The sequence below is a fragment of the Bos javanicus genome, chromosome 17 (genome assembly GCF_032452875.1).
Source record: "Bos javanicus breed banteng chromosome 17, ARS-OSU_banteng_1.0, whole genome shotgun sequence".
Taxonomy (NCBI): domain Eukaryota; kingdom Metazoa; phylum Chordata; class Mammalia; order Artiodactyla; family Bovidae; genus Bos; species Bos javanicus.
In genome coordinates, this window is record NC_083884.1 from 5,547,356 (window position 1) to 5,565,392 (window position 18,037).

Below are 18,037 nucleotides of genomic sequence, written 5' to 3' on the forward strand. Positions count from 1 at the left end.
GCTATCTACTTTGTGAGTCCAACTATCTGTCATTTTGGAAAAGGCAAAACTATGCCAACAATAAAAAGATCAGTAGTTTTCAGGGGTTGGGAGGGATGAACGCGTGGAGCACAGAGGATTTTTAGGGCAGAGAAACTACCCAATATGATACTATAATGAGAATACATGTCATTATTATATATCTGTCCAAACCAATAGAATATATGGCACCAAAAGTGAACCCTAAAGTGAACAATGGGGCTTGGTGTGGTTGTGATGTGTCGATGTAAATTTATCAAGTGAAACAAATGTACCACTCTGCAGGGATATTGAGAGTGGAGGAGGCGCTGCAGGTGTGGGGACTCGGGGTTTAGGGATAATCTCTACCCTTTCCTCTTAACTTTGCTGTGGGCTTAAAACTGCTCTAAGAAATAGTCTTCATAAACAAAAAGCGAAATGTGAAAAGATGATTTCTCTCTGGAGCAGCAGAGCACGCCCTTCAGGCATATAGTATACCTTTTCCTTCTAATGAGCTGTGGGGGTGGGGCATGCAGGACCCACGACCCAGGGAGAAGGGTGTGGGTGACCCAAGAGAAGGGTTGGCCTGTTCCTGGCTGGGCACAGTTCCTGATGGCACAGGTGTCCCTGCTGAATGGGGTCCAATGTGGTAGCCACCAGCCACAAAGAGTTACTTAAATTTACATGAATGAAAACAGAAACTGACAATTCAGGGCTCGCCAGCCCTATTTCGAGTGCTTAGCAACCTATGTAGCTAATGGCTCCTGTACTGGATCACACAGATTCAGAACATTTCCATCATCTCAGAAGGTTCTACTGGAGAGCACAGCTCTAGACTCTAGGCAGAACGGGACACTGACTTGGGGATGGAGTAAAATCACAAACCCAGAAGGCGAGTGGTCCACGCCCCCCAGCCCCAGATCCTGAGTGACATCTGAGAGCAGGACACTGCTCCTACTGGGGCGATATCAAAAGGCAGGGGCCCACGCGGCCGGGGTGGGGAAAGGCCTTGCGAGGCGTGTTAACTGAATCAGTGCTTGAAGAGCAACTTCTCTTTTGCAACTCTTGCTGGTCTGACAGGCTCCTGCAGAATTACATCACTTCCTAAAAAACAGGCAAACACCTCTCCTTCAAGTTAGCACCGACCCAAACAAGCAGGAAACAGGAAATATTCACGTTTCAGTGGGACTGAAACTGCGCGCAGCAGCATCACGATGCCGGGGCGCGCGCCCCCCGAGGCTCCGCGCGCCGCCCTTCTCCTCGCCGTGGTCCTCGCGGCCCTTGCCACCCGCCCGGCGCAGGGTAAGCACCCCTCGGCTTTCCACTCCCGGCGCGGAGGACGAGGAAGGCTTGTCTGGTACCCGAGGCTACGGAACTCTGCCGGGGAGCGTAACACTTAGAAAAACCTAAGCCTTACTGTGAAAAAAGTGGAGGAAAGTCTAGCTGTCTTTTTGTGGGGGGAGGAGGGAGGAGGGACTTGGCTTCGTTCTCTGCCGGCTGATCCAGCTGCAGTTCGCTCCTGGAATTTAAGCTCCCCGCAGTCTTTGTTTTCCAAGATGTAATTTACCGGTCCCAGTCATTTACCGGCTTTAATGGGCATATAAAGAAAATGACCAACTCTTTGGCAGTTCCTGGAAAAGACCGTTTCAATCAGCTGAAACAGAGAAATCATGAATTAACTTTTAGTAATGTGGGCTGAGAAGTCTGCTGGTTCCAAAAAGTCCTGGAAAAACTGGGCTATGGAAATTTAGGACTGGAAAGTAGACTAAAGAAACACCATAAGTTAAAAAAAAAAAAAAAGTAAGCAGGAAATTGTCTGAGGAATCCCCAGGCATCCATTCCAACTTGTAAGGGCTTTCATCAGCTTTCCTTTGATCTTGTTACCTTGGGAGAGATTTTCTTTGTGTTGATTGTGACTAATGAAGCTTTGGTTTTAAAAAGTTATGTGATTGTAGTGAATCAAAGGTATCAGAAAAGACAAAGTATTAAATCTCATAGTGTTGAGCTAAGAGAAGCATTTGACAGTTGCTACAACCAGCACAGTCACTCCCTGCTTCTTACCCTTGTGTGGATTCGCTCTTGGGTAAACGAACTGGTTGCAGGTGCTTCCCGTCAGTGGACACCTCCTGCTGCTAGCTCGGAACAGCACTGGACCCACAAGGAAGGTTCTCAAGCTGAGGTTCTTTAAATAGGATGTGGGGAGGGGCAGCAGACACTACCTCACAGACAGATAACCTCCTGGAGATTAGAAGTCAGCACACAACCACCCCACCCTACCAATCTCCCTTTCCCTGGGTGTTCCCAGCGTGGTCTCTAGGGTTCCAGGTGGAGACTGGAAAGGCCAAGCATTCCAACTGGAGAGATATTTGGTTGAAATTGAGGGTCATGTTCAAAATGAGTTTGGTGGACGCTGTGCTTTTTAATGCATAAAGTTTTGGAGCTGGTGTGCTGCGCGCTTAGTCTCTCAGTGCTGTCCGAGTCTTTGTGACCCCATGGACTTAGCCCACCAGGCTCCTCTGTCCATGAGGATTCTCCAGGCAGGAATACTGTAGTGGGTTGCCATGCCCTCTGATGGGGGAATCTTCCCAACCCAGGGATCAAACCCAGGTCTCTCTCATCACAGGCAGATTCTTTACTGTCTGAGCCACTCCCTTCCCCATTTGGAGCAGGAAGGGAGCTTAAAGATGATGCTCAAACTGTACTGAGTGTTTAGCTGTGCTGGAGGTTCAGCTGTTCTGGGGGTACAGATGAAGAAACTGAGAGGAGAAAGGTAAGACCCACCGCCAGTCAGCTTTTCTGACTTGGACTCCAGGGTCTTTCCTCTGCAGCCAGGGAATCCACCATGCCCTCTGCTAAAACCTCTGGACCACATTCCTTTCCCTGACAGGCATCCCTCAGCACCCATGGGAGCAGGGCCCAGCTATCCTTCTTCCCCACTTTTAACTCTCACTGCTACCACACTTGCCTCAAACAGGCTCCTGAGAGTGATATTTAACCTTAGCTGAGTACTTTTCTTGAGCGCCTGAAAATGATGGAACCAAAGTGTCTGCAGTCCAGGAGCTGCCAAAGGACTAGTGAAGAGACTCAGTGCAAGGTCTCCCTCTGGGCTCTGTATGTGATCGTGGCCCTTCTCTTCACAGAGGTGGCTCCTCACTCGTGGCCCCTGGCCTCTCCCTGCAATCTCCTTTCCACAGCATCTCCTTGAGTCTCTCCTGCTCCCCCGCTGCAGCCCCAGTCACATGAAATGGAGCGTGTGTTCCAGGCCTCTGTGGCTTTGGCTACAAGTGATGACAGGTTCCTTTTTTTTTTTTTTTCTTACAAGTGGATGCCTATGTACTCTTAAAAGGCTCAGACGGAATGTAGCCTCCTTGCTGGTGTCTGTCTCACTGCCCCTTCTGTGGCATCCTGCCTGTTGTGCCCCCATAGACCTGCTGCTGCTGCTGCTAACCACTTAGAATCATACCCAGGCCTCCCTCCAGGCTGTGAACACCTCCAGGGAAAAGAAAATTCCCTTTTGTTCATCTTTGATTTCCTCCAATCTTGTAAGGGGTCAGCATAAATTAGGAACCCGGTGGTTGTTGAGAAATACTGAAATCATCCTAGAGTGGGTGTGAGACTGATCACTAAAACCGATGAGCTCCTGAAGGCAGGTAATGTTAGGATGTCAGGAGAAGGACGAGGTGAAAACCTGCATTTGAGGGGAGCACGGGGCTTTTCTGGGTCAGCCTACCCTCACTGGGCCCTGTCTCCATTCTCAGTGCCTGAAAATGCAAAAATGCCCACTTGCAAGCAGCTGGATAATCAGAGCTTATTACTTTGAGATTAGCCGAGGGAAAGGCTGTTCTTAATTAAGGACTGAATGAATATACATTGTAAAATTAAGTAAGATATATATCCTTTTGAGGGGCTTCCCTGTGGCTCAGCAGTAAAGACTTTGCCTGCCAGTACAGGAGACGTGGGTTCAATTCCTGGGTTGGGAGGATCCCCTGGAGAAGGAGATGGCAGCCCCCTCCAGTATTCTTGCCTGGAGAATTCCATGGACAGAGGAGCCTGGTGGCTACAGTCTATGGGGTTGCAAAGAATCAGGCACAACTTAGTGACTAAACAGCAACAACATATCCTTTTGGGCTAACGGTGTCTGAGTGTCACATGCGTGCATGCTAAGTCGCTTCAGTTTTGTCCAGGTAATCTTCCCGACCCAAGGATCAAACGGGCTTCTCTTGTGCTTCCTGCATTGCAGACAGGTTCTTTACTGCTAGTACCGCCTGGGAAGCCAAGTGTCATAGTTACATCGAAGTATTTCCTTGAATTCTTCTAAAAATATCACGGAGGTGTTTGGTAGAAGAATGCAGTCTACCAAACAGGCTGATTCCTCTTTGCAAGCATAATCCAGGTTTATCTCACATCAAAGGTGCGACATTATCTAATACCTGCCGTTACCTGAGACCAGCACCATTGCTGCTGAGTCAGCATCTTTGAATCTTTTGCTTTATATAGCTATAGAGCCTGGTACAGAATGGATTACTATCTCAAGAGAAGTCATCCACTTAGAAGTCACCAGGGGAGAAATGAGAAAACAGCTTTTCTGGGATTTTGACCAAACAGATGAGAACAGTTACAGTATAGCTCTGGGCCTAGGGATCTTGGCTAGTGTCGGATGCTAAGAAAGCTCAGAACGAAGGCAGCGTTCTGCCTGCGGGAGGAAGGGCCACCTTGTTCCTAATCCTGTGTCCTGCCAGTGTCAGCGTAACACTGTCAGAAAGTTCAGAGCAACTTCCCAGATACCAAAAGCATGGGATTTATTAGCTGCTAAAAGCAGAGTGGTCTGTGGAAAAAAAGAACTGAGAGGCATGAGGCAGGAAGAAGGCAGCTATAAATGTTTTGATGGCCAAAGTTAAACACTGGGTTTGATGGAGAGGACTGGGAGGTTTTCTGGGCTGTTTCAGAAGAGTAAAGATCATGTAATGATTGGATGAACCTTGAGAAGGGGAGAAAGAATAGAAGAAAGTTCTAGTTGCATAAATGAAACTAAACTTTCTGAAACTGCTCTTGTTTCAGTGACTGTGGGGCTGCCATGTGCTATTTCCTGGGACAGTCCCCGTACTAATAATGATGATGGCCAACAGAGATAGCGCTCAGTATATGCCTGTTCTGAACACTGTACATGTACCAGCTCATTTGATTCCTTTAATGAATGTTGTATAGTGGGTACTGTTATTGCTGTTTTTCTGAGGAGAAAACTGAGGCACAGAGGGGTTAAATGACTTGCCCGAGGTCACACAGCTAAGTAGTGTATCTGAATAAGATTTCGCCTCAAGAGTCCATGCTCTAACAAGACGCCATGTTGCCTCTGGTTTTGAGGCTCTGCCAGGCTGTGTGTGTAACTTTCAGGTTTGGAGAAATCTGTCTCTGGTGCCTTCCTGCCTGTAGGTGCGTCACATCAGCTGTTGGCTGGGCTCTAAGACTGTCACACTTGTGGCCGTGTGTGTTTGGTTGGACTGGAGGCGGGCTCACAGGAAAAGGGACAGAGGAGTTGGGTTGAACTTTGGCCTGTGGAGGGGAAGGGAGGGGCCGAAAGGTACAGGGTCAGCAACAGAGACTCAGAAGTGAGTACAGTTAAGACCAGACGCGGGAAAAACAGAATGTTGAAGTCACCGGGTAAGAGGCTGCAGGGTGTGGGAAGCAGGGAGAGGAAGCACAGCCTTCATCAGGCGTCAGGCCGAGTCACTGTGGGAGAAACCTGCTGAGATCTGACTCCCAGGATCAACCAGCCCTCGGGGGCAAAGAGAGGAAAAGCAGGCCGAGAGAGATTGATTAAGGCTTAAAGTCCTGTGTCTGAAGGCAGACCCAGGAGACCAGAGGAGGGCAAGACCTTGGCTGGGATGGACCCAGTTCTGTAAAGCAACAACGCAGCCTGTGATCTGCCTGCCTGTGTGTGCTTTGCACCACCCTCAGCTGCTGGCAAGGGTGTGGAGAAGCAGGAGCCCTGTGCCGCCCGTGGGAGGGCAGATTAATGCAGTCATCTCCTGTCGCCTGCTGCTGAAGCTTTTCATTCCAAGAAAATTTGAGAATATAGAATATTCATAAATATATGTGTATATCTATAGTCTTGGTTTTATTTTTTCTTTATGTTCTTTATTCCTTCTTTTATGTCTTTTAAACATATTATTAACTATTTGACCATTTCTGTCTGAAGTTTATGTAGATCAAATCTTGTATCTGTCGACTCCCATCATGATGGAAATCTGGGGGGCCCTGAGGGCAAAACCCAGCACGCAGAGTTGGGCCCACCCTATTTAACAGAACTTCAACTTTTCTGATACATCATCAAGCTACTGTAAATACTTTCCCAGCACAACCGCAGTCCTGTCACCACAAAATACGGTTTGGAAAAACTCGGACAGGGATGTGCACGGGGCTTGAAGAGAGTGGGAGCTTGGACCTGAGGCTTAAACCCCAGCCCTGGGGTGTGGAGGGAGCAGCCCCCAGGGGTCGGCCTCCAAGAGCTGTGTGAGGTGCCAAAAGCTCATTAAAGGGGCAAGCCAGTAACCAGAAGCAGGTGACCAAAGTGAGCAAAGAGACTGCCAAGGAGCACGAAGCAGACAGAACCAAATTCACAGCCGGGTCATGGGCCAGGGGTACACAGTGTCAGGATGATGGTGAGGTCAGCCTAGGGGAAGCACTCCTGACTTTGACCTTTGCCAGAATCATTGCAGCTGCTTTTCTTTTTTTCTTTATTTTTTACAACCATGACCTGGTGTTTAAGCTTTAACTTTTGACCCAGTGGGTGGACTGGAACCCCTAAAAGCACTATAGAACCTCTGATATCCCTCTGGGGTTCTGGAAAGTCCTCGTAGGTAGGTAGGTATGGCTGTGAATTTAAATTTCCCCTACAAGCTGTTGTTTTGCTTTATCCATGTTTTCTGGGCCCTGGGGATTGCCTTGCTTTTTTGTGATTTCTTTATACATTCAAGAAATTTCTTATATAGTCAGTCCCCTACATACAAACCTTCAAGTTGCAAACTTTCAAAGACGCAAAGTTGTGTTCTGTCATCGTCAGGCATGAGTGAAATTGCAGCTTGCTCTCCATCTCCTGCTGCTGACAATCCTTCAGCTCTACCATCTTCCACCTCCTCTCCCTCCTCATATCTGCCGTTCACTTGATACCAGCTCCTGTATGCCAGCTATTGTACTGTAATGTGAGATTAAAACCGTTTTCTTTATTCTGTGTTTGGTTTTTATGTATTATTTGTGTGAGAAAATATTATAAACCTATTACAGTAAGTGCTATATAGCTGTTTGTGTTAGTTGGGTACCTCAGCTAACTTTGTTGGACTTATGAACAAATAGGACTTATCAATGTGCTATTATCAATGAACAAGAACGCTCTTGTTCATGTGTAGGGGACTTACTGTATTTCATTTGTATCTCTAGGTGTTGCATATTGGGAGAATTTTTCAGGTTACTTACTATATGAGATTATTGGAAATGGAAACTTTTCTATACAACCATTCTAGAGAACTATTTGGAAACATTTAGCCAACTGAAGATGTTCATACCCTTACAGCTTCAACAGTCCTCTCCTACGCATATACCCCAGACCACTCACAAGTGTAGAGCAAAGAAGTTGGCTAAGATGCGGAGTGTAGCCTTGTTGGTAAAAATGGAAAAACAGAAACAATCTCAATATCTATTAACAAAAGAAAAATATGAAGAACTTGATATAGAATGAGATTATCATAGAGTAGGTAAATTTAATAAACTGTAGCCAAATGTATAAAGATAAATCAGTCTCAAATGTACTGTTGACCAAAAAAAAAGAAAAGTTGCAGATTATTATGCACAGAATAATTATATTTCTTTAAAGTTTTAAAAACACTCCAAATTCTGCTTCTATGGCTTAGGGACACAGGCATATTTGAAAAGTATGGGATTGATACAGGCTGACTTGAGGAGAGTAGTTAACTTGAATGAGATCAGGGGAAGGAGGGCTCCAACGATCTACAATGTTGTGTTCCTTTCAGAAAAAGCATGGTGATCCGGGGTCAGCAAACCAGGCCTCATGGCCCCAGTTCAGCTGTCTTCCTGTTTTTTTCCAACCCTCGAGCTAAGACTGGTTTTTAATGGTTATATAAAAACAGATAATAGCCTCTATTTGGCCTCTTGGCCCACAAGGTCTAAAACCTTCACTCTCTGGCCCACTAAGAAAAAGTTTGCCAACCCCTGTTCTCGTCATTATGGGGAAATAGAAGAGAATCGGGGTGGGTCCCCTGTTATTTGTTATACTTGTTTCTGTTCTCTTCGGTAGGTGAATGTTCATCATGAAAAGTGAGTTCTTTTCCAGTTCTCCTGGGTCCCTGCTGGCTGTCTGCCCTCTTTTCTTTCCATGGCTTCCAGTCTCTTTGAAAGACAGCCAGCACGTCTTCATTTTCTCCCTCTTCATTCATCTTTCAGCCCCCTGTGATCCGGCTGCCACGGCAAGCACAACACTCAGCCGCTCTGCCCGAGTCAGCAGTGCCTCCTGAGAGCTGAACCCAAAGGGCCCGTTTCCGTCTTTATCTTCGGTTTCTCTCTGTAGCCCTTAACGTAATTAATCAGTTATTGAAACCCTCCTCTTCCTTGGCTCTTATGAGGTCATTTTCTTCTTGGTCTCCTGTGAGTCTGGTTGTTCCTTTCAGGTTTGGGGTTGAGATCTTTCTCTTCCACCTGTTCCTTTCATCTTTTTCTCTTCTCTTCTTACTCTTTCCATCATTTCAGGGCCATGTCTTCCATTTTCTTAGCTTCCATCTCAGTCCTTGGCTGATGACTTGCCCCGTATCACTTCCAGTCAGGTCTGAAGGCCCAGCCCCAGTCCTGCATCTTGATCATCTATCCTCCTTGGAGATGTCCCAGGGGCCTTGGGCTCAGCCTGGCCAAAACAGAACTCTTTCTCTACTCCCTGCTGGTTTAGGCCCTTCTTAGCTCTCACCTAGGGTACGTCATCAACTTCTTAACTAGTCTTCTTGACTTTGTCTCCTCTCCAACTGCATTTCATATAACCTCCAGAATGATGGTTCTCTAACAAAAATGTGATGATTTTTCTCTTGTACTTACCCCTTCAGTGGTTTTGCGTTTCCTTTGGATAGATTCCAGTCTCCCTGGCATCGTCACAAGGCCCTTTATAAGCTTGTGCTGAGTTCCTTTCCTGGACCCTTCCCACTGCACATCCCGTGATACATGTACTTGAATGTGCCAAGCTCTGTTGGGCCACGGAGTCTTTCCACGGGGGCATTTCCAGCTGCAATGCCTTTGCAGCCATCATTGCTTGACGAATCCTGAGATTCAATTCAGTGATCACTTCCTCTGTGAAGATCTCCTGAATCCCCCACCCCTAATGCAATGAGTGTCTTCCCCTCCCGAGTCCTCATGACGTTCTGTACTCAAACCTGTTGCAGCTTTTATGAAACTTTTATGAAACAAATTAATTTGGATGCCGTTGTCCCTGCTTACCCACCGCTTCCCCGGGAAATGGTCTCATTCACCTTTATGTCCCAGAATAGGGCCTGGTGCCTAGCAGGGACATGAATGGCGTGAAATTTATTCAGTCGCCCAAGACATACTTGTGTTTCTGACAAAGTTATAATCATTTCAGTAATACAATGTGGTGAAAACTGGATGCATGTGATTTTTTTGTTAATCCAGTTTTATTCTAAAATGTTAACTCTCTCAAATCATTTGGTCCGGGAATAGTTCAGTTCTGGCTCCTCACACCAAACAGGCCACAGCCATTCCTCCTCCTCCTGAGGAGAAAGTTTCGTGGCTGCATCCGTGAGTAGTTCCGAGAACGCCTTCTGTCCACCTCCCTCTCAGAATATGGAGGGAAGTTCAGGAGAGAAGCATTGAGTGGCATGACAATTTGCAGAAAATCCAAGTAGTTACAGAAGTACTTTTGAAAAAAAATGGAGAATATAAGTTTCATAGACATGAAATTTCAAGCCAGTAAGAACTGATTTGAAAACTTGAAAAAAACAATTTGTAACATAAAAAGGATGGAAGAGTCTGCCTCAGGTGCTGAGGACATCACAGAAGGACTTCCTGAGAAGTTAACGAGGTGGTTGGAAAGGAGAGCTATCCACCAGAGTAGGGTCTGATGGGTGGTAGTATTTTTTTTCCCATAAAACAAAACCAATTAATCTAGTTTGTTTTAGAAATCTGAATTTTTTTTATATTTCTTTATTTTATATGAATTAAAACCATCTTTATTATTTCCTATTTCCCCATTCCATTGTGGTTTTCAGAAACAGGAGCCCAGTAATTAATAGGGTTTGCTGATTCCCCCCCTCCCCCCAACATCACTGTTTATTAATTTACAATCTATTTTTCTAAAAATTATGCTTATTTGTCTATGATTAAGATGGCTAGCCTAGTGGTAAAAAAATTCACCTGCACTGCAGGAGATCTGGATTCAGTCCCTGGGTTGGGAAGATCCCTGGTGAAGGGCATGGCACCCCACTGCAGTACTCTTGCCTGGAGAATCCCATGGACAGATGAGCCTGGCAGGCTACAGTCCAGGTGGTCGCACAGAGTTGGACACGACTGAAGCGACTTCACTTTCACTTTTCACTTTCATGCATTGGAGAAGGAACTGGCAACCCACTCCAGTGTTCTTGCCTGGAGAATCCCAGGGGCGGGAGAGCCTGGTGGGCTGCTGTTTATGGGGTCGCACAGAGTCGGACACGACTGAAGTGACTTAGCAGCAGCAGTAGCAGCAGAAGCGACTTAACAAGCATGCAAGATGGCCAGAAGGCTTCCCAGGTGGCGCTCGTGGTAAAGAACCCACCTGCCAATGCAGGAGACAAAAGAGACTCTGGTTTGATCCCTGGGTTGGGAAGATCCCCAGGAGGAGGGCACAGCAACCCACTCCAGTATTCTTGCCTGGAGAATCCCATGGACAGAGGAGCCTGGCGGGCTATAGTCCATGGGGTCGCATAGAAATGAACATGACTGAGGCGACTTAGCTTGCATGCACGCAAGATGGCCAGATTTAGCAAATAATATAAAACACTCAGATAGATATAAATTTTAAATAAACAAAAAAATTTTAGTATAACTATACCCCATGTAATTTATTGTAAGTATACATATAAATATTACATATTTTTAAAAAATTATTTGTTGTTTACCTGATATTCAAATTTAACAGATGTCCCATATTTTATCTAGTAACTCTATTTATGATTAGATGATCTTTTGCCAAGCAAAGACTACTCCTATTTTGGTGCATCGCTAAACCCAGAGACATATTGACTATGTAGCCAGTTAACAAATATTAGAAGAATATTTAAACTGAGTCCTAGATCGGTCATTTAAATAACAAGGAATTATCACTATAAAAAAAATAATTAAAACAAACAAAAAAATCTTGGTGATAAAGTAGAAGAAATCAGGACTACAAGGGTGGATCAACTTTAATGCATATTTTGACGTAATTAGTCTCATTAAAAACAATTTGAGAAAAAAGTCATGGGAGTATATTAATAAATGCAGAAAAGAGGTGGACAGAAGAGAGTGAGGCTAGCACATCAGAAGGTCAACCAGCAGTATTAAAACTCTGAGGGGGGCTTCTCTGGTGGCTCCATGTAAAGAACCCACTTGCCACTGCGGGAGACACGGGTTCGATCCCTGATCTGGGAAGATCCCTCATCCACAGAGCAACTAAGCCTGTGTGCTCCAGAGCCCAGGGGTCACAGCTTCTGAAGCCTGCCTGCCTTGGAGCCCGTGCTCTGAAACCCAAGAAGCCACCGCAGTGAAAAGCTGTGGCACCACCAGAAACAGTAGCCCCTGCTCTCTGCAACCAGAGAAAAGCCCACGCGACAACAAAGACCCAGCACAGCCGAAAATAAATCAATAAGATTCTAAGAAAAGACAGGTAGAATTGTCATAAAAATAGTACTTATGACCAACCTGAATACTTTTCCATCACTTAAGAATCTTTTTAAAATTTTTAAAAATACTTTTCACACTGCTATATATAAAATAGGTTATAAGGACCTACTGTAGAGCACAGGGAACTCTGCTCTGTATAACCTATATGGGAAAAAAAATCTGTAATGCTCTGTAATAACCTATATGGGAAAGAAATCTGAAAAAGAGTAGGCATATGTCCATGGATAACTGGCCCACTCTGCCGTACACCTAAAACTAACACAGCATTGTAAATCAACCATACTCCAATATATAATATTTTTAAAGTGCTTTTGTATCTATCATTCCACTGATGATAGGAAGAAATTTTAAATGTTAGAAGTGTATTCTGTGTCATATAAATATATACATTTCTTTAAACTGCCAGGTACTGACAGGCCAGGATAAGATTCCAGTGTATGAAAGGTACTCAGATGGTCAGAAATGCAGCTTCCCAGATGAGTAACTTCAAGCCAGAGACAGCCTTAAGGTCTGGACACGTCTGCTTAGATACAAGTAAGCTTTCTTTAAAAAAAAAGACACCAAATAAAAAGTTTAAAATGGAAAAGACATCTGAGCACTGTGGGCCCTGTGGTGGGCATGTTTTCTGTTTATTCTCTTTTTTGCATTTTGTTGGAGTAGAGTTGATTTACATGTTGTGTTAGTTTCAGATGTACAGCTAAGCGATCCAGTTATACATATATTCATTCTTTTTCCGTTGCTTTTCTCATATAGTTTATCACAGAATATCAAGTAGAGTTCCCTGTGCTATACAGTAGGGCCTTGTTGATTGTCTTATGCATAGTTGCTTGCATATGTTTATGCCAAGCTCCCGATTTATCCCTCACCTACCCTCACTTTCCCCTTTGGTAACCATGTTTGTTTTCAAAATCTGTAAGTCTGCTTCTGTTTAGTAAAAAAAAAAAAAAAAAGTTCATCTGTGATACAAAATTAGTTTCCACATATGAGTAGGCATGTTGTGTATGTAGTTATATGATAGGATGTTGTAACCTGAGGGTAGATTGCAGTTGCAGGGCTGCTTCTCAAAGCAACAGGGTAAATCACAGCCCAGCTTCACAGGTGCTTTCCCAGAGCAGACTAGTGTATGAAGGCCTTCATCAGATGACCTCCTCAGAATCAGCAAAAGAGACGCTGCTTTCTTCCACGTGAGGTACTGTGACCTTTGGTCATCTGATGGCTGAAGAGAAAGGGTATAGGAAACACAGACACTGCTTTGCCCAGACTTTGTTGCTTACAATCTGCCACTGCTGCTGCTGCTAAGGCACTTCAGTCGTGTCTGACTCTGTGCGACCCCACAGACGGCAGCCCACCAGGCTCCCCCGCCCCTGGGATTCTCCAGGCAAGAACACTGGAGTGGGGATTCTGCCACTAACCTTCGCTAATTTTGCACTGAGTCTGTTCAACCAACTGTTTATTCTTCTTCAAGCATAATGTCAGAAAAAACATCCTGAGTGAATATTTTCACTTATTAAAAGTTGTCCAGTATTAGTGAACAGAGCTTACAGAGGAATTAAGAGTCCCTCCACCCCTAGTCCTGCTCTCCAGAGAGGGTTCAGTCGCTCGGACTTTATGGGGTGAACCCTAAGACACACCTGATTGCAAAACCAAAGCCAACCAACAGAAAGAAAACCCCAGAAGCTAGAAACGTGAGATCTCATTATTAGAGGTTCTTGTCTTTTCACTCAGTTCCTCTCATTTCCCAGTGTTTTTTTTTTTAAAAATTCAGATGCGTTTCTGAGAAAACTGCTGTAGATCCCTTTTCTGTCTCTGACTAAGCACACACTGTGCGTGTTCCTGGAAGGGGGTTGATTGAAGAAGAAGATACCCAACTCTTGATAAAAAGGCGTGATGCCTGTCTAGCACTTTGCCTCCGACTCATCTGGCCTTTCTCCTAAACAACTATTCAATAAACAGCAGCCACCCGGCAGACAGGGCTCCCTGTGCTGCAGAGAGATGCGGGGGGGCGATGGTGGAGAAGACAGCCAATAAATGAACAGGTACAGGGGAGAAATCACTTCAGATAATAAACAGTTCACAGTACTATTTCAAAACCAAGTGAACTAGAGAAGGGACTTGCCCTTGAGAACGTGCCCCATGCTCCCAGTGGCATGGTGTCCCAGGGCAGCCTCTGGTCCACGCCAGAGCCCTGACATCAAGGATGTGGTTCGTCCACTTGGCATCAGTAACCCCTGCATCAGCATAGCCATCCTCCCCAACAGTCTGGCTGGGGCCTGGGGTGTCTGGTAATGTTGTTTGTTCCTGTTTTATTCCCATTTTGCCCCTGACCACATCGCAGTCAGATGTCACAGATGCTGAACAACTGATTAAAAAAAAAATAGACTGTTTGACAAGTACATACACAGGTATTTTTATTGTTAAGGTATACTCGATTTCAGTTCAGTTCAGTTCAGTTGCTCAGTCATGTCCGACTCTCCGCGACCCCATGAATTGCAGCACTCCAGGCCTCCCTGTCTATCACCAACTCCCAGAGTTCACTCAAACTCACATGCATCGAGGCAGTGATGCCATCCAGCCATCTCATCCTCTTTTGTCCCCTTCTCCTCCTGCCCCCAATCCCTCCCAGCATCAGAGTCTTTTCCAATGAGTCAACTCTTCGCATCAGGTGGCCAAAGTATTGGAGTTTCAGCTTTAGCATCATTCCTTCCAAAGAAATCCCAGGGCTGATCTCCTTCAGAATGGACTGGTTGGATCTCCTTGCAGTCCAAGGGACTCTCAAGAGTCTTCTCCAACACCACAGTTCAAAAGCATTAATTCTTTGGTGCTCAGCTTTCTTCACAGTCCAACTCTCACATCCATACATGACCACTGGAAAAACCATAGCCTTGACTAGACGAACCTTTGTTGGCAAAGTAATATCTCTGCTTTTGGATATGTTATCTAGGTTGGTCATAACTTTCCTTCCAGGGAGTAAGCGTCTTAATTTCATGGCTGCAGTCACCATCTGCAGTGATTTTGGAGCCCCCAAAAATAAAGTTTGACACTGTTTCCACTGCTCCCCCATCTATTTCCCATGAAGTGATGGGACTGGATGCCATGATCTTAGTTTTCTGAATGTTGAGCTTTAAGCCAACTTTTTCACTCTCCTCTTTCACTTTTATCAAGAGGCTTTTTATTTCCTCTTCACTTTCTGCCATAAGGGTGGTGTCATGTGCATATCTGAGGTTATTGATATTTCTCCCAGCAATCTTGATTCCAGCTTGTGCTTCTTCTAGCCCAGCGTTTCTCATGATGTACTGTGCGTATAAGTTAAATAAGCAGAGTGACAATATACAGCCTTGACGTACTCCTTTTCCTATTTGGAACCAGTCTGTTGTTCCATGTCCAGTTCTAACTGTTGCTTCCTGACCTGCATATAGGTTTCTCAAGAGGCAGGTCAGGTGGTCTGGTATTCCCATCTCTTTCAGAATTTTCCACAGTTTATTGTGATGCACACAGTCAAAGGCTTTGGCATAGTCAGTAAAGCAGAAATAGATGTTTTTCTGGAGTCAATTTACATTATTATATTAGTTTTAGGTGTACAGCATAATGGTTCAGTATTTTTATAGATTATACTGCAAGTTATTACAAGATAATGGGCTTCCCTGATAGCTCAGTTGGTAAAGAATCTGCCTGCAATGCAGGAGACCCCAGTTGGATTCCTGGGTTAGGAAGATCCACTGGAGAAGGGATGGGCTACCCACTCCAGTATTCTTGGCCTTCCCTGTGGCTCAGCTGGTAAAGAATCTGCCTGCTGCTGGAGACTTGGGTTTGATCTCTAGGTTGGGAAGATCCCCTGGAGAAGAGAAAGGCTACCCACTCCAGTATTCTGGCCTGGAGAATTTCATGGACTGTATAGTCCATAGGGTCGCAAAGAGTTGGACACGACTGAGCCACTTTCCCTTTCTTCACTTTCAATGGCTGTGATTCCCTGTGTTGTACAATATGTCTGTACTGCTGATCTATTTTATACAGTAGTCTGCCTCTCTTAGCCCCGTATCTCTAATCTGTCCCTCCCCACTTCGGTCTCCTCACTGTAACCACTAGTTTGTTTTCTGTATCTGTAAATCTATTTCTGTTCAGATTCCACGTATGAGCGATATCATACAGCACTCTCATCTGACTTATCTCACTACGCATCATATTCTCTTGGCCCATCCATGCTGCCGCAGAAGGCGGAATTTCATGCTTTCACGGCTGAGTGGCACCCCACTGTCTACATGTCCCGCATCTTCACCTGTTCGTCTGTTGATGGACACTTGGGTTGCTTCCATATCTTGGCTGTTGTAAGTAGTGCTGCTGTGACGATTGGGATACATGCATCTTTTTAAATTAGTATTTTCTGAATATATACCCGGAGTATATATTGGATATATATATATATATATATATAGTATATGCTGGATCACATGGGAGTTCTATTTTTAGTTTTTTGAGAATATTTCATATTGTTCTCCACAGTGGCTGCATCAACGTACGTTCCCACCAACAGTGTAGGAGGGTTCCCTTTTCTCCACACCCTCGTCAACATTTGTTATTTGTAGACTTTTTGATGATGGCCATACTGACAGGTGTGAGGTAGTATCTCACTGTGGTTTTGATTAGCATTTCCTTATAATTAGTGATACTGAGCATCTTTTCTTGTGCCTGTTGGTCATTGTACGTCTTCTTTGGAAACATATCTTCAGGTCCACTGCCCATTTTCTGATTGGGTTATTTGTTTTTTTGATATTGAGTTGTGTGAGCTGTTTACATATTTTGGATATTAATCTCTTGTCAGTCATATCATTTGCAAATATTTTTGCACATTCTGTAGATTGTCTTTTTGTTTTGTAGGTGGTTTCCTTTGCTGTGCAAAAACTTTTCAGTAATTAGGTCCTATTTGTTTATTTCTTTTGCCTTGAGAGACAGATCTAAAAATATATTGTGGTGTATTCTGAAATCTGGGAGGGTTTGCTTCCAGCTTTGTTCTTTTTCTTCGGGATTTCTTTCATGATTCTGGGTCTTTTATGGTTCCATATGAATTGTAGGATTAGTTGTTCTAGTTCTGTGAAAAATGTCATGGGTATTTTGATAGGAATTGCATTAAACCTGTAGATTATTTTGGGTAGTGTGGCCATTTTAATAGTATTAATTCTTCCAATCCAAGAGTATAGGATATCTTTTCATTTTTTTGTATCGTCTTCAATTTCTTTCATCAGTGTTTTATAGTTTTCAGTGTATAGGTCTTTCACCTCCTTGGTTAAGTTTATTCCACGGTATTTAATTCTTTCTGATACAATTTTAAACAGGATTTTAGAAAACTTTCTCTTTCTGATAGTTCATTATTAGTGTATAGAAATACAACAGTTTTCTATATATTCATCTTGTATCCTGAAACTTTGCTGAATTAATTCATTAGTTCTAATAGTTTGGAGCTGGAGGCTTTAGGGTTTTTATATAAAGTATCATGTGATCTGCAAGTAGTGACAGTTTTATTCTTTCCTTCCAATTTCAATTCCAGAGTACACCTTATTAATTTTGCTCCCAAAGACGTCTTTCTCTGTAGGGTTCTCCAGTCATCTTTGAAGCGAATAGACTGTCTTCATGAATAACAGCAAATTAAAGTTAATTGAATTATGATTTAACTCAGTAATTTTCAGGCCAGCATAAATACTTAATGGACTCACCTAGGGAGCTTTAATAACATACCGTTGCCCAGGCCACGACCTCGGATGTCCTCGGGAACCGGTTTTGAGTGGACCTTAAACAGCACCAGGCGCTGTCAGTGTGCAGAGTGCCGTGAGCAGCCATGGGTGTGACTGATAGCTAAACGCAACCCCGTGAGGTTGTCTGCGCCACTCAAACCATGGTTCTCAAGGTATGGCCCCTAGACCAGCAGCATGAGCGTTTTATTAGAGGTGAAAGTTCCTGGTCCCATCACAGACCTGCTGAATCAGAAGCTCTGGGGACAATGTCTAGCCGTGAGTGTTGGGGGGTGGGGGCACCCTCCTGGTGATTCTGGTACACGCTGATGTAGGTGGACTGCTGTGTGGGTAGTCCAGCGGTTACTTTTGCTTGAGGTGAGGTTTTAAGCTCC

At 44.5% G+C, this 18,037-nt stretch overlaps 1 protein-coding gene across 3 annotated transcripts in view; it reads left to right on the forward strand.

Moving 5' to 3' along the window:
- Positions 1-1,035: 1,035 nt before the first annotated feature.
- Positions 1,036-18,037, forward strand: part of TMEM154 (transmembrane protein 154) — a 53,184-nt gene continuing 36,182 nt past the window's right edge. The window contains exon 1 of one of the 3 annotated variants that reach the window (XM_061383975.1): positions 1,036-1,299. In XM_061383975.1, the coding sequence (XP_061239959.1) occupies positions 1,212-1,299 (88 nt within the window). In that variant the 5' untranslated portion in view covers positions 1,036-1,211. Of the gene's footprint in view, positions 1,300-2,350; positions 3,292-18,037 lie in introns of those variants that run through there. The other 2 variants (XM_061383978.1, XM_061383976.1) reach the window with 2 other exon arrangements.